This window comes from Vigna umbellata, chromosome 8, assembly GCF_029865625.1.
Source record: "Vigna umbellata cultivar VRB3 chromosome 8, Vumbellata_1.0, whole genome shotgun sequence".
In the NCBI taxonomy this organism is placed as follows: Eukaryota; Viridiplantae; Streptophyta; class Magnoliopsida; order Fabales; family Fabaceae; genus Vigna; species Vigna umbellata.
This window is the reverse complement of record NC_142172.1, coordinates 46,320,654-46,337,010: the sequence shown is the minus strand read 5'-3', so window position 1 is coordinate 46,337,010 and position 16,357 is coordinate 46,320,654. Positions and strand designations below refer to the sequence as shown.

Genomic DNA, 16,357 nt, shown 5'->3' with positions numbered 1-16,357 from the left:
TTGATTGGGTTGAAGAGGAGGATTGTCCAAAGGTTTTAGTCTGTGATCACGTAATGTTTTACGTATAAAAAATCAATTCATGTGAAGTTTTGAACTCACCTACTGCACTCAACGGACTCACGGTAACTTCAATTTTGCACCCACTAGGGGTGGCCCATAAATGTTCATTATACACTTTTCTGCTGAAGTTTGCTTCAACGTCTGTTTATTTTGGAAATAATAAGATGGCTTAGTTTGAAGTAGGAACTTCACTTCACTCTCTCAATTCATTCACAGTTGCTTTGGCAATGGCAGCTCACAGACTTGCTCTCGTAATCGAAAGTCCTTCAAAGGGCGATGAATTTCTGCTTCTGAAGCAGCCGCGCCCTCCCAAATTCCACGACGAAGAATACGACTCTTTCGTCGATTCCGATCTCTGGGACTTGCCCTCGGCGCAGTTAAACCTGCTGCCACCAGATTCAGACCCACCGCTTGTGGTGCAAGTTGCTCCCTCGCATGCCGAATTCGAGGACATCGATTTGAGGAAATTCGATATCCGTTCGGCACTCAACGAGGTAGTGTTCGTAAATTTTGGATGTATCGCGTCTTTATGCTTTGGTGGTGACGAATTTGTGTGAAACGATATTCCGATTAGGTGTTTGGACAAATAGGGCATGGGGCGGTTGAAGGAGGAGGTTGGAAGTTCCTTAAGTATGTAAAGGAAGCTGCCTTTGGACCTGATTTACCCGTTAACACAGTCTTCATTGCTGGGAAATTGGTAGCGGCTGAGGACAAAAACTCTATAGGTTTGCTTGTTCTCGTGTTTGTCTTTTGCACTTCTCATCATCATCATTATTACTAAAATTGTTTATTTTGGGTGATGTATGAATTGAGTCGTGTGCTATAAATTTGTTGTGCAATTATATTGAATTTTATCTGTGCCCATACCTTGGACTGCCTCAAGATGACGATGCTTGTTTGTTTATCTCTCTTCAGTTTGTTTCTGTTGCTCTGCTTTGCTTAAATCAGATTAAAAACTAACGTGAATTCGTACCTTAAGGCTCCTCGCTATGTGAAGGTGTGAGAGATGCTCATTGTAGGCAGCCTTATATTTGCCTATGCAAAGAAGCTGTTTCTGGATTCAAAGCTATGACCAACAACTGTTGACATAGACTACATTTTAGTCCCCCACTTTTGTTAAATTAGACCGTTGAGAAACTTTTCTGTAAGAAAATATGCAATTTTTTTCTTTTGAACAGAACTTGGAAAGCTGAAGGGTGTTTGTGTCTGTTCTGTGTTACTTTGTTTGGTATTTGTGAAAGGTTAACTTCCTCTTTCATTTGGATTTTGGATGCGTTGCTAAAAGTTTTTGATTCTTTGCATATGAAACAATTTTCCAAAGCAGGATAGTTTATTTACTGGTTATATGCTTACATACGCATGAGGTTAGAGATGATGCTAATATGAACACTCAGCTTCAAATCTAACTCTATTTGAAATGACCTGAGGTTTCTATGCAGATAAATAAAGAGGGAGGACAAATTTCATCAATTCTTACTCATCAATAACTTTAGATAGTATGTGATGTTTGTTATTCCATCATTAGATTACAATTAATCATTTTCCTGATTGTTTTCGTGTCAAATATTGTGAAATTTTTACTCTAATAAATTGAGAATTACGGGAAGAAACTCAAGTCTCACATTGACTAGAGATAAAGAAAGAGATTTCACATCAATTAAAGATATGACCAAAATTAGAAATTATGCCCTGGTGAACAAAAGTGGAAGTGGCTTCTGCTAAACAAATGTTGTTATGCACTGATGCTTTCATCATGCCAATGGATCTGTGTCGATGACATATTTGACACGGACACACTTAGATACTTTTAAAGTAATGTATCTATAGTCTCAGTAATTAAAAGTAAAAGAGTGCTAATATACGTAGAAAGAGTTTTTTTCTGTAAGTTAGAACTGTTACTTTTTGGTACAATTGATAGTCCTGTATTACAAATACTTGTTGTTCTTTGACTTAAACCTTGATCCAATAAAGGACTTCATTGGTGAGAGTTTGCCACTTATTTATTACCTCATGCGAAACAAAGACAATACTCACCAAGGATCCCACACTCCAACCTCTTGTTCATAAAATAGCCTCATCTATGACATTCCATTATTATATATAACTATCATCCTTTTGGTTTTTATACTGTTCCAATCATTAAACATGCATAACATATATAATCTTTGTGATTTATTCCATGAAATCATTTTTAGGAATTGATGTTTGAGTACCACTTAATTAAAAAACAAGTGTCAGTGATAAAAAATGTTGATAGAAGCAACTTTCATTCTCCCCACTTGTTTGTATAAAACTATAATTCCATCATGGAGCAAATGTTTTCTCTGAGTTATTTCCCGTTGTATACTTTTTGTGAGTAATCTAGCTAGTTTGAATGAATCACAACCCGTTCTTTAATGCAAATGTATGCTTTAAAGCACCATTAATCTATCTTGTTTTGTTCATTTTTAAATTTCAATTTTATCAATATTCTTTTTTATTAATTTTAGATATTTATAAATCTATTCAGATTCATACAGATGGATGTCTATCCAAAGCTGTGTTAACTGGATTCAGGAATTGAAACCATGTGGAGATCGGGTTGGACCATTGGTTGTTCTTGGTCTTATAAACGAATCATCTTTCTCTACAAAGTGGAAAGTCCCACCATCCATAAACCATCAGGTTTTCTTTCTTTAAATTTCCTCCCTTTCCTTGGTGGGAGCGTATATTATTATTGGATATTGAGAATTACAACTTCTAAATAAATCTGGAAGCTCTGATACTGGAGAAGCTTTACTCCTTTAAATTAGGGCAAGAATTTAAGTAAACTATAAAACCACTTGTTTTCAGTGGCTATTTTGAAAGATTTTGTTAAATCAAATCTCAGGGAGCAATAATTTTCCAACTGCTGTCATGGCTTGTTAGTAATGTATCAATAACACACCCCCGACCCCACTCTAAACATTACTTTTTGGATTTGTTTTTTTGTGTTGAGGCAAGGCTCTATCATTGAGATTTAGCATATGTTTTGTTTACTAGATTTTCACTGCCCTTCTATATCTTCACTGGCAAATCTGCTGATTCACTTTGTTAAGTGCTTACGGGTTAAAAGGACAAAAGCATTCTCCAATTGAGTAACACAGACGGTTAATTTTCAGCAAGTCAAAACTTTGTAGTCCAAGAACATAGGTGTATCTGGATATCTCTGTACATAGAAAGGAGAAAAAGGAAGCTGGGTTTTTATCCTTCAATGTCATTATTTTATAATCTGGTGAAAAATGAAGTTTGTTTTCATTTTCAGGAGTACCCACCTGGTGTTATCATTATACCTATGAGAAGTAGGACATTAAAGCCTTTTAACACAACAAATTTGGTGGTGTTTGCACCTGAAAATGTTCCAAATAACTCTGAAGAAAATAATTTTGTTGCAAGTGGAGATGCACTCATAGTTGATCCAGGATGCCTATCTGAATTCCATGTAGAGGTATACTTTCTCATTTCCTCCAGCTTGTGCATGTAGTCCATGCATGTGGCCTTGGATTCATCTTTTATCCAGTTTTCAATTCCATATTCATGGTGTGCGCATTTCAGTTTATACTTGATCATACTGAGTTAACTATTTCTGAATTAGTTTGATGTTACTTATGCAAAAGCAGAAGTAAGTAATTTGTTTGAGTGTAATGACTTGAACTTTTTCTACTCTGGTGCAAGTCATGTGATTTTTGAGGAATTTACATGGAGATATACGTTTGATGCTTCATTCCTCTCCTCGATATATACCTTCTATTATGGGATGATTTCTTATTTTTGCTTTCGGAAGTTGGTCTCTTCATCAATTAAATCTTAACATGTCATTCTGTAATGATCAGCTAGAGAAAGTTGTCAATGCTTTGCCAAGACGACTAGTGGTCTTTGTCACTCATCATCATCATGATCATGTAGATGGTGAGTCTTTATTTAACTTTATTAAGTTCTGCTTTTTAAGGTAGATTATGCGACCAGTATGGTTGGTATGGTGAAGTAGCAATGATAAATAGTCATTTGTACATTTTTAGACCTTAAAGCTAAGTGAGAAGCAGCAAAAGATATAATCATATAATTGTTAGTTCTGCACTAGAATTCACCATGTAAAAATCATTACTTCTTCCTCTTTTCTGGTATGATATTGACTGTAATGGACATACTCTTCTTGTATTTCAGAAACTTACATTTCAAATATATTTTTTCACCCTTTCTGACAGGTCTCTCAGTTATCCAGAAGTGCAATCCTGATGCTATTTTGTTAGCCCATGAAAAGACCATTCATCGCATAAGCAGAGGTTATGTTGTTATTTTCATTTCAATAATGTTAAATGCGTACAGCTTGCAAACTTGTATTTTTCTAGTTTTACATTAAGGCCATATTTGGATAAATTTTTCTGAAGCACTTACAGGAAAAGAAAATAAGGAGGTAAAGTGGATTAAGCTTCTCCTACTAGTTAAAAAATCAACTATGCCCTAAACTTTTATAGACACACTTTCTTTTAAGTTCTCCAAAAGCTCATGTACATAAGTTTAGTTTGATTTATGGAAGAAAAAACACAAGGCTTTGTTTTTTCTGTTCCTAAAGGGCCTGTGGGGAAATTTTTCCAAAAAATGCCTAACTCAATTGTTTAAAACTATAACAGATAAAATAAATTTACACAACTGGGAACTAAATTACACACATCCATGGTGATGCAAGATATATTCTGTATTTGTGTTGAGATTTCATAAAAATCTGGGTTTTGAGCAAAAGCTTATCAATAATGACTTTGTATGAACTTTAAAATGGTCACATTAAAGGTTCAAAACCCAAAATTTTGGTATAAACTTGATTAGTACTTGTGATTCATGATAATTGTTTTTGTTGCTATTTGTATGTTAGGTGAGAGATGCTAAAGGATATACTTGGTGTAGTTTTATGTAATCAGGGTCTTGATAAAGTTAGTGAAATTTCAGGACAACAGAGCAGAAGCAGTACAGCTGATTGCAATATTTTTGGTGTCTTTAATCTTATTTTCTTACAATTAGACCCCAAGGATCAGAATACAAACAGTTAGTTTGGAATCATTAAAAATGGATTTGATTTGATTAAGAAACCAATTCTCAAGTCATTTAGAAATAATATTTGCAACTCATTTAAAATACGTTTGGAACGTGGCACACATAAATTTAATTCATTTCATTCCCAACTTCCATTGCATAGAATAATAGAATTTTCCCCTCAAAAACTCTAATGAGTGCTAAATAGTCAATCCGAATCATTAAAACTAAATTTGAATCAATCCACTAATATTCTATTTACACCTGATTTGAGCTAATTTCTAAATGTACACAGCACTTGTTTTCAAAGGATTTCAACATCTTATCAGTTTTGGTTTGATACTTTCCTTACAAATATATCAGTATGCTTCTAAATTATGGTTGCAGATTGACTGGAAGTGAGTTATCTTTCTCCGAATTTTTCTATCATTTTCATGCATATTTTGAGGACAGTGCTATAGACATTCTTCTGTTGCATATTGGAGTCAATTCACAATTAAATTTGTTATTCATATATGTGTATATGACTACTGATATACAGTTCTATTAAACTTATATTTCATGATGACAGATGATTGGTCCCTTGGCTATACCTCAGTTACAGGGGATGAAGACATTGTCATTGGTGGTCATAGATTGAGAGTGATTTATGCACCGGTATTTTTCACCTTCATAATCCTAGTTAGCTTGAAATATCTTGTTTTGATCTTATCTATGACACATCCAGTATTTTAAAAGATTTGTATGAGATAATTCAAGGATATATTTGAGCAGTTAAGCATATAGGAAGATAAACTTGAATAATGAAAGGTAATAAAGAAATATATTATTAATACAGTCATGCTGATTAAATTCTCAACTCTTCAATTTTTAACTTTAAAGAGTTTAAAGTTTATTCATGCTGATTAATAAACTTGACTTTAAAGAGTTTTATCAATTGTTTGCATGCGTCTTTCTCTCAGATCATGCATAAACTGACTTACTACACTATCGGCATAAGCAAAGTCTGGTCTCATGTATGATAAATAAATAAGTTTTCCTACCAATTTTTTATATTAGGTCTTTTCGACATGAGAACTCTCTTTACTCCCAATATGTTCAATAGGAGATCAAGTGTATATTTTCTGTTTTTTTTAACAAACCACCTCTATCCCAAGGAAATATTTAATTTTTTCAGTTTTTTCATTTCAAATTAGGCCTTTAATATAGTAAGTTTACTTGTAATAGAGTGTTTTATGAATAGAATATTATATGTTTGGCTTTGCTTATAACTTAAAGAAACCATTGTTTTTGTAGATCTCCCAAACCTTGCTTTTGGAGATTATTAAAGACCATGTAACTTATAAGACGTTCTTTAGAAGTCATACCTTATTCCTTTCATTATGAGTTTAAAATCTTGGAGGAATCTTTATGTACACTTCTTCTAAAGGTTCATGAATAAAGATATTCTTCGTATCCAACTGGTACAAGTCCAACAAAAATGAGTTGTCAAAGCAAGAACAACTCGAACAATATTCACCTTTGCTAGTTGGACAAATGTCTCCTCATAGTCATTTCCATAACTTTGAGTGTATCCCCTTCCAACAAATGTAGCTTTATACCTGTCTAGTAACTCATCAATCAAGAGCTCTGACATACCAACTTGAATAATTAGGGGATTTAAGAAATATGTAATTAATAACAATTATACTAATTACATTCTCAACTCCTGTATTTATAAAATCTAATGGAATACATATGAAGATTTTAAGGATATTTTTTCCTAATTACCATGGAGACATTAGGATATTTTTATCCTAATAATCCCCTATTTACAACATATAATTTCTTCAAATAGTGAACTTGTGCTTTTTCCCTCCTTTAGAATCATTTGTTTTTGCCTTTAAGAGTGTCTTGAAGTTGTAATTGAAAAACCTTTTGAGTATCTTCTGGTAGCAGTTTTCAACAAAAATAAAAAGAAAAAAATTATCTCAATTTTAATTAAGTCTTACTTTAATTCTTAACGGAGTTTGTATTGAAGTCATAAGTATGGTGAGAACGTATTTGTTCTCCATAAAGTTGCTTTTGTTTTCTGCAAAATTTGAAAATTATGTTCGGTTCAGGGACATACAGATGGCCATATGGCACTTCTTCATGCAAATTCTCATTCCTTGGTTGTTGGTGATCATTGTCTGGGGTAAGATTCCGTGCTAGATAATAGATAGTAAAGTTTAAATATCATGGATGGAATCGATGCACTTTCAAATTTCATGTTTCATGTTTTTACACATATTTGAATGGTTTTGAAACTTTCATTACATTTGAATGTTTGTCATTAGGAATAATTTCTTAGTTGGGCTTTGGGCTTCTGTTTTGTAGATACTTAAAATTGTAGTAAACTATTTTACTTAGAGTCCCGATGCTTTTTTTGAAGTGCATGGGGTTGTCTGTGCAGTATTTTTTCTAATTATTACTTACATTTTTATTTGATAAAAAGTTAAACAAATATTGCATGTTACACAAGCTGGTGAACTTTCTGAGTTATGAGATGGTTGAAGTTAGCTCATTAGCTGTCTAGAAGTCAATAAAGAGTAAATTTTCTACTTTCAAACTTTACTCTTTTCTTTCTATTTAGTGAATTGAATAAAGACATGAAGGATTTAGGAGAATCAATCTGCTAGAGTTACCTTCACCAAAATCCTCTTGTCAAGAATTGATGACAGAATATATGTCTACTTAGTTCTAATGCAGACAAAGAAATGGTTTGGCATGCTGAATTTGTGTTATTTTATCCAATGTTGAAGCCATCTCATTTCCTCTCTGCAGTTACAATTATTTCAATTACCTACTTTATATTAAAGTTCTTTTGATCATGACTCTGTTAGTTTAATAATTTACTTTGTTTCAGTAAGGGAAGTGCTGTCTTGGATGCAAGAGCTGGTGGAAATATGTCTGTAAGTGCAAAATGTCGTCATATTGGAAATATATATTATATAGTTTAAATTGTAGATTGAGATTCTCTTATAAGAATGTTGAAGACTTGGAGTAAGATCCATTAGTCTGCATTTCTGATATAGGGGGAATTTAGAGAGGAGGGGAGATGATTTATAACATTTAAAGTGTATTGACCAAAATAACACTATTTATATGTTGAACTTCAAAATTATAATGATATTAAAGTAAATTAAGTTTTAAGATCCCTCTTCTCTCCTTGTGAACCAAACAAGAAAAGGTTACTTTCCCTCCCTTCCATTGAAATCCTCCTTTCCCCCTCTCAACCAGACAAATGTCGTATTAAAATTCCATTAAAATCCCTCCCCTCCCTTTTAGATATGTGTAAACTACAGTTACATCTTTGGAAGTGTTCCATGCATTGGGAAATATGTCTGTCTTCGTGATGCACCCCATTGCATCTTCACCTTCAGAAGAAGGAAACATTTTTCCACTTTGCAAAACAGTGGAACTTATTTGACAAAGTGGGAATGGAGTCTGGTACTGCTTTTGGTGATCCCTGTGATATCAAACTAGAGAATGATATTTGTTGGTGCTGCAGCAGGAATCCATCTTGCACTTCAGCGTGTAAAATTAGGGCTTGATCTTAGTTACGCTAGTCATCAATCGGTTGGGTTGTATGTTCTTTCAGTGTTATGTTATGTGAGTGCACTGGTTGATCTCGTCCCATGAGCAATACTTGGTTTCTCAAACTTGAACTATTAGTGGACAACACGTCTCTAGGACATCTAGTTGTTGACCATTCTAATCAGAATTCGTATTAGTAGGAATTGGTTAAGATGGAAATGCTGGAAAATAGGTGCAGAAGCTAGAGAGTTCTTGTTGAGACTTTGGCAAGTGTACCAAATCGTTTCAAGTAATAAAACCGGTAAGACCGGATATCGTTTCCCAAGAGACTTGTGTCACCACACAATCTTATAATTTCCAACTAACTTAGACTAAAGAATGCTTCATAATTTGGGTTTTAGTGCAATTAAAGTAAACATGCAACATAAATGATAAAAGTGATCTTTGATACTCAAACACTTGGAAATGGAAAGATTTGAAATGATATGGAATGGTATTGTTGGGGGTATGATTTCACCTACTTTACTCTTATGTATAGAAAATCACTTCCTCTTCATTAATATGCCAATGTCAATCTACTAAATTACTCAAACCCAATCCCTTGATAGAGAGAGCCTAGACTTCTTTATTAGGCTCCAATCCCTTGGAAGACCTAACAATTATTTCCGCATTAAGAATTGAGCTTTAAGACAACCAAAGGTCCTAGTTCTATCCCTAGATACTATTTCCTTTAGGTGTTTAATCCAAGTCCAGATTTACCCAACATTTCCCAATATCAAGCAAACCCTAAAATCATGTCATGGGTAGCAACTTCACAACAAGCATTAAGAAAATGAATTAAACACTAACAATCAATGAAAGAGGCATATATTCATTCAAAACACAGTAGTTTACATAAGAGTTTAGTGGCTACATCAATCCCCCAACAGCAATGAAACTAGCTCTCCATGAATGGAGAGCTTGAGTTTACAACAATGGTGGAAATGGAAGAAGGAAGAAGACCCAAGGAAGAAGATAGACTGTTCCCACAGCTCCTAGCTCGCCTCCAAGAGCTTCAAATGAGAGAAAACGCGTCTGGGTGTCAAAAGATGTCAAGCTCTTCGCGCCTCTGAGTTAAATAGGGAAAATCTGCCATGTCAGCAAAGTTGGCGCTCCAGCCCCCAGAAGGAGGGGGCTCAGGCGCACGACAGTCCTGATGCACTGGCGCTCAAGCCCCCATAGACCAGGGGGGGCCCGAGCTAGCTTCAGCAGAATTCTGGTTCTTTATTTTTGTTGTTTTTCTTGCTTTCCTTGGTTTCCAGTGCCTTCATTTGATGCATAGACTTCTTCCAACTACTTTAAGCACATAAAAGCATGGATTAGTGATCAAAATATCTCATTAGAGCCTAAGGTACAACCACTTAACAACTAAAAGAAAACTAGGATTTACAAGGTAAAAAGTTAAGGAAGGGTTGACATTTTCTCTTAATTTATTACTGAATTCATGGTAAAATATGTCATTATCAGTTCTGTAGGCTAAGAAAAATCAATTGTATTCTCCATATGATCTCCCATCTTATTCCCTCCTCCTTTTTCTAACGTATTTAAAAATTTCCTTCTTCTTTAACCAACTCTAACCTCCCACTAGAAACTCCCACCTAAGGTTGTTCTGAGCACATTGGCATCTAGGCTTATGTAGAGACTTTGAGAGGCTTCCCAAGAATAGTAAGTTCATAAGTTTAAAGCTTTAGATCTTATAAGATATTCTTATTAGAAAATGCTGATGTGACGTGGAAAATAAGACTGCGGGGTTCATAAGAATACAATTTTGTGATTTTAGTTTTGAAAACTTAAAGTCAGATAAGAAATTATTAAAATGTGGGCCTTGTAAGACCTTTGCTTTGAAGCAAAAATTGCAAGGTCTTAAAAGTGATGTAACACAGTGAGACCCACATAAAGTTAAATAAAATACCATAGTAGGACCCTTGCATTGGAGATGATATAACAAAGAAAATGAAGTTAATAATATTTTGTTTTTTGGATGTCCTTTTTCTCAACATAAAGCTGTCATTTGCAGGAGTACTTCCAAACCACATACAATTTTCTGGAGCTTTCACCACACGCTTTAATACCAATGCATGGGAGAGTTAATGTCTGGCCAAAACAGATGCTGTGTGGATATCTAAAGTAGTGATCATATGTTACTTCCTTCCCTTACTAGATAGCTTAATGTTGATATTTTATGTCAGAGTCGACAACTAGGTGGATTGTTATCATTATTTTCAGGAACCGCAGAAGTAGAGAAGCTAATATCCTGAAAGCAATTGAAGGAGGAGCAAAAACTTTGTTTGACATTGTAGAATATGTGTATTCTGATGTTCATCGTGGTGCCTGGATTGCTGCATCAGCAAATGTGAGGCTCCATGTGGATCATCTAGCTCAACAACACAAGTTACCAAAGGTAATAATGACTCGTATTAATTTGAGAATATTTAGTATCTGTTGGTGAAAGATCCTTTGTGTCTGCCTAGGATTGCAGTCCTAGTCAGCTTTATTTGCTTAGTTGTTGTCATTTTAATATTTACTGCATGCTCTACGTCTCTCCTTGATGTCTCTTCCCTGAGTATTTTTGTACATTCTCTGGAAGTATCATTGCACTACTCAAATAAGACCGTGATTTTTGAGATTATGCCTTTAGATACTTTCAAAGTGGTTTTAATTTTGAATAAATCAAGATAAAAAGTGTTATTTTTCAAGAGAAGATAAGTTGGTTTTTGAGTTTATTTTCCACGATCAATAGCAGTTAGTAAAATCACGAAGCAGGGGGTGGAGCTACTTGTAGTCTGATGAGGGGCCACGGGCCCTCCAAAATTCTTAGATTTCGTTATTTTTATTTGAAATTCTCATTTAAAAAATGAGATTGTTAGTTCTATCACAATTTACTTCATTTTATAATTAATTTTGAAAATTTTATCTTCTTATGTGTGTGTATGTGTATATATATATATATATATATATATATATATATATATATATATATATTTATATATATATATATATATAAATATATATATATATATATATATATATATATATATATATATATATATATATAAGTGTTGTCAAAATGGGTTGTAACCTGTTAGCCAATTCAGTTCACCACGGGTTTGAGCCGGGTTGGGTTTGAAAAAATGTAATTTTTTTATGCGGGTTAGTTTTCAACCTGACTTACTTAGAACCCGGCTCACCCGGGTTGAACCCGTGGTGAGTCGGGTTGGCTCACCAACCCACCTAATTTAATTTAATTATTTATTATTTTGAGTTTTAATATTATTAGTTAGCATTTTTTTTTATTATATTGTAGATGGAATAAAAAATAATGTTTCAAGAGAGAAAAATATTATAGATTTATCTATTTAAGAGTATGATATTATAGATGAACAAGTGATACAAAAATTATCAATATTAAAAACTTATTTGTTTGCCTTTTGTGCTTGTTTTTGGATTATGATATATATATATATATATATATATATATATATATATATATATATATATATATTTTAATTTTGAATTGTCTTTGGAGTTTAACATCATTTTAGAGTAAAATTTATTTAGATTTGAATTAAAAAAAATTATAATTTTTTTATTTTAAAATAAATTTGTAATTAAGTGAACCAGTGAGTCAACCCGTTTAACCACCAACCTGTGGTGGGTCGGGCTAGATTCAATTTTTTTCAGCTTGTTAATAAAAGAGTCGGGTTGAGTTGGCTCACTAAGTGACCAACCCGTGGTGAATCAGATTGAGTCGAGCCGAGTTACCCATTGTGACATCTATATATAATGCACTTTAGAGATAGTACAATTATAATATAAAAAAGTTACATTAAGAAAAAAAGTTGATGGTTATACAAAACTTTTGACTACTAAATTAATTTGTAGTTCAACTCTCTATTTTTATGATATAGAATTTAGATGGGAAAGATGAAAGAAACATAAAGACAGGGCAAGAAGAGGAGAATAGGGAGACCTGAATAGAGAGAAAATGAGAGAAACAGAAGGTCAAAGAAACTATTCACAGCATTTGACTATCATTTCAATGTGTCTAAATTCAGTCTATTGGTTCAGTATCTAGAATACAACAACCTACTTTATTTATGGGCTCGTAGCAAACAACTATGAACTAATAATAGCTCACTAACGTCTTTATGTTACTTAATATTTACACATCAATTTTATGAGGTGATCATTTCTTGACATGTATAAGTATTGTAGTTCACTTTGCAAATTTTTCCTAGTTGTGTTGATGATAGTCCAATAAAAATTACTTTTACAAATGAACAAACATGTTTGAATTTGTAAAATTTGTGGGTAATTGGCTACGTAATTATGAAGTTTGATTTCCTTTTTTTTAATCAATATTTTACATAAAAAATTGTATATATGATCATATGTATTGGATTATTATAAGGGTTCTAAATTTATAAAATGGTTATTGTTAACATAATTTCAACCATAAAAGATAAAGAAAGTCCTCATTGATAATATTTTATATCTTCAGCTACCCCCACTTGAAATATTTTAGCTCTGCCCCGTTGTGCAGCATGATCTTTTATTCTGTTATTTAAGTGTGAATACATATTGAGTCTTATTGAATAAAAATATTAGCTTATGCTGTACAAAAAAAAAACTCCATTAGGTTGCTTCCGTGCTCTGCTGTTTTTCTCTACATCAAAAAGTAATACTAACAGGAACACATGACACTGGAGTTTTTTCAAAATAAAAAATTAAATTAAATTTGAATTGGTACACAACTTCGTAGAGTATTAGCTGGGGAATGGGAGCATATTCCTATATCATGCTCGGAGTTATTTTCTCTTTCTTGCTCACACATTCTCGTCTCATATGTGCCTTTTCCTATGTCGTTGCACCTTTTTCCTTTCTAATTTTCTTTATAAAACGAATGAACATTTTCCCTTTTTTTATGCATCAGCGAATTTATGTTCATATTAGTCTCTTGAAGTTTTTCAAAATGCATAGCATTTGTTTATTACAATGTATTGCATTATATTAGGGTAGAATGCAAGTCAGTCATTTCATTTGTTTGGTTTACTATTATACCCTATACTTCCTAGCATTGAGCTGATCCTAACAATATATTCTGGAAACAAAAAAACTTTCTTACAAAAGAAAATCAAAGAGACTGGGTGACAGGTTTGATATGCATGTGATGTGATGGTGGATAATGTTTTTCTAGAATGTTGGATTTTAGTTAGGGAAATCAGATTTAACTGCTTCTAACTTTGGCATTAATTACTTTCCTCTTGCATATCAATATTTACTTTTTTGTTCTTATGTGATTGATTAGTTTGGGTGGCAGAATAGTGCATAATTCATTGAATTGCAGTTTTACCACTTGTCTTGAGAAAATTGTTAAACATAATTTGAAAAGTGTTCCACATTGAATGAAACTTAGACAATTTTGTGAGAATGTGCAGGATTTCTCTCTGGAAACATACAATTCCAGTTTGGTTACATTTGTTGACAATGTGGGTAAACTATAATCATGAAGAGCTGCACTGATTGGCTGGGTGACTGCCGATCAGTTACTTCAATTGCATTTGTTTGAAAAAAAAAAAAAAGACTCTATCCTCCAAGTCGTTGTTTGCGTTGAAATAGCCTAGATAACGGGAACTCTATGCAAATTATCCCTTTTATAATAACAGAGGATAATGACTTGTGAGATTGGCTGTAATTCTTTCATGGAACTGACAGAACATGTATCTACTTTAGGATTTTTCAATCCAGAAGTTCAAAAATACCTGTGGCCTGCATTTTTTATCACGATGGATATGGGCTTACACTAGTGGCAGTTTATTACATCAAATAGGGAGGTCTTCATTTCTTATTGGGGGTGTTCTTGTTTGCACTGCTGCATTGTACTGTCGAAACAAGTTCACTAAATAAACAGGTGTATCTCTGAGAGAGTCATTATCACTTTGATGATCGGGAAGTGGGATTGCTTAATGGCACATGTATGAGAAGGAAGTAGAGTGTAAATTGTGAGCTTTGATGTAACATGCTATGATATTACTGGAAGAGCACTTCCAGAAGGCGTTTGAGATGTTCTCAGCGAGTTTGTCATCCATTTACTGGAAAAGAGTTTTAATATTATTTTTGGTGCAATTTGCTTGAATAGTTTAATGGTTGAATCTTGTTTGCAGCATCACTTATTCATTTTCTTAATTTTTTAAAAAATTATCCATTTTTGATAAATGAAAAAATAATATTTTCCAAGTCAACAAGTGGTAAAAAAGTTGTCATCTCCTAAAGAATAGAAAACTTACAGGAACATTTATAAAGTTCGTATTTTAATAATGATTTATTTATAGTTTATCTTTATAAATTAAAACAAACATTTTTATTATTGAATGTCTTATTTAAAGTACAATCAACATATTTTAATGTTGATGTCTTATTAAACTTGAAGTTTATGAATCTTTAATTAGAAATATCATTATTGTTTAAGTCTAACTTGGTGTATATTCATATTCCTCATGATGCATTAAAAGTAATGTCAAAATGTCCATGTATTTTAAGTTAGTTAAACGGAAGGATTTGTTCGGATCAATTTTTACAAATATTATTTTGGAAAAAAAAAATAGAGTGGAATCTTTAAAAGGTAAAAGTAGTTTATCTAGAAGTTTAAAAGAAAATGTAGAAAAATTATGCGGAGGATTTTACAGATTAACTTACAAAAAGTTCTTTTTTCTCTTATAATTGCTTATGAAAAAGTTTGTTCAAATTAGAGATGACAATGTGGCTCGATTCGCTTGTTTAGGTGTTTAGGTTTGATTCGCATTTGGATCATAAAATATGATTCGAATTGATCCATCTCGTTTTAAAAACGTGGGTTTCATAGTCTGATTACAATTTTTTTGTTGAAAGAAGAGGATATTAAAGATGGTTATTGCATGGTTGGAAGAAGGGAACTTTTTTACACTACGAATCTTCTTGAATAGCATGCAAACCATCCATTCATCTCGCTACATGCATGGAAATAGATGTTACATTAGTTCATCTTCTTTTTCTCAAAATGTGTCTCAAGGGATATGGTTCAGTTGGAAACGAAACAATGACTTAAGGGATACTGCAAAATAGGATAAAGAAGATGAATAAGGATTTACTACTAATCAGCATGCATGAAGATTAGGGAATTTAAGAAGAAAGGTAAGGAAGAAAAACGTGGAGAGTGTGTTTATGAAGCTTTCACCAAATGCAGCTCTTCAATTGAGAACAAAAATTCTTGACACCATTTAAATAAAGTTGACAATATTTTAGTCAAAAATAGTTTTAACAACATTAACTTATATTTTAAATTGTTAAATATTATTTAATATTAAAATATATTTGTATTTTTTGCTTAATCACTATATTATATCTAAATAAAAACTAAAATATAATAAATTTAACTATCTTATCTAAATAAAATATTTTAAAATAAATCAATTTAATTAAAAGTAATTTTAATTCAATAAAAATTATTTTCTTAAAATTGTGAAATTTTATATCCAACTAAATTTATCGTACGATTCAAAATCAAACTTGGAGTGAGATTATCAAACTTGTTATAGAACATTTTATATTTTATCTCTTACTTTTGTCTATCTATATGAGCAAAGTATTGTAAATTTATTTTTCTATTGGCATAGAT

General features: G+C 32.5%; 1 protein-coding gene across 3 annotated transcripts; it reads left to right on the top strand.

The window, feature by feature from the left end:
- The first annotated feature begins 117 nt into the window (after positions 1 to 117).
- Positions 118 to 14,841, top strand: LOC124834078 (Metallo-hydrolase/oxidoreductase superfamily protein). 3 transcript variants are annotated; one of them, XM_088096620.1, is made up of 12 exons: positions 118 to 554; positions 635 to 785; positions 2,570 to 2,724; positions 3,344 to 3,526; positions 3,912 to 3,987; positions 4,284 to 4,361; positions 5,678 to 5,763; positions 7,209 to 7,282; positions 7,994 to 8,039; positions 10,721 to 10,830; positions 10,930 to 11,104; positions 12,612 to 12,887. In XM_088096620.1, the coding sequence occupies exons 1-12, from the start codon at positions 288 to 290 to the stop codon at positions 12,675 to 12,677; spliced, it is 1,467 nt and encodes a 488-aa protein (XP_087952746.1). In that variant the 5' UTR covers positions 118 to 287; the 3' UTR covers positions 12,678 to 12,887. The 3 variants fall into 3 exon arrangements, with proteins under 3 accessions (XP_087952746.1, XP_047164643.2, XP_047164650.1); XM_047308687.2 differs by lacking the exon at positions 12,612 to 12,887 and adding an exon at positions 14,437 to 14,841 and having other exon boundaries at positions 121 to 554; XM_047308694.2 differs by lacking the exon at positions 12,612 to 12,887 and adding an exon at positions 14,142 to 14,578 and having other exon boundaries at positions 121 to 554.
- The last annotated feature ends 1,516 nt before the right edge of the window (positions 14,842 to 16,357 follow it).

Bases quoted from the DNA above. Each gene is read 5' to 3' on its own strand.
- LOC124834078 (XM_047308687.2), top strand. From the start codon at position 288: ATGGCAGCTCACAGACTTGCTCTCGTAATCGAAAGTCCTTCAAAGGGC. The intron at 5,764-7,208 runs GTATTTTTCACC...TGTTCGGTTCAG, and splicing joins TGAGAGTGATTTATGCACCG to GGACATACAGATGGCCATAT. The intron at 11,105-14,436 runs GTAATAATGACT...TATCTACTTTAG, and splicing joins AACAACACAAGTTACCAAAG to GATTTTTCAATCCAGAAGTT.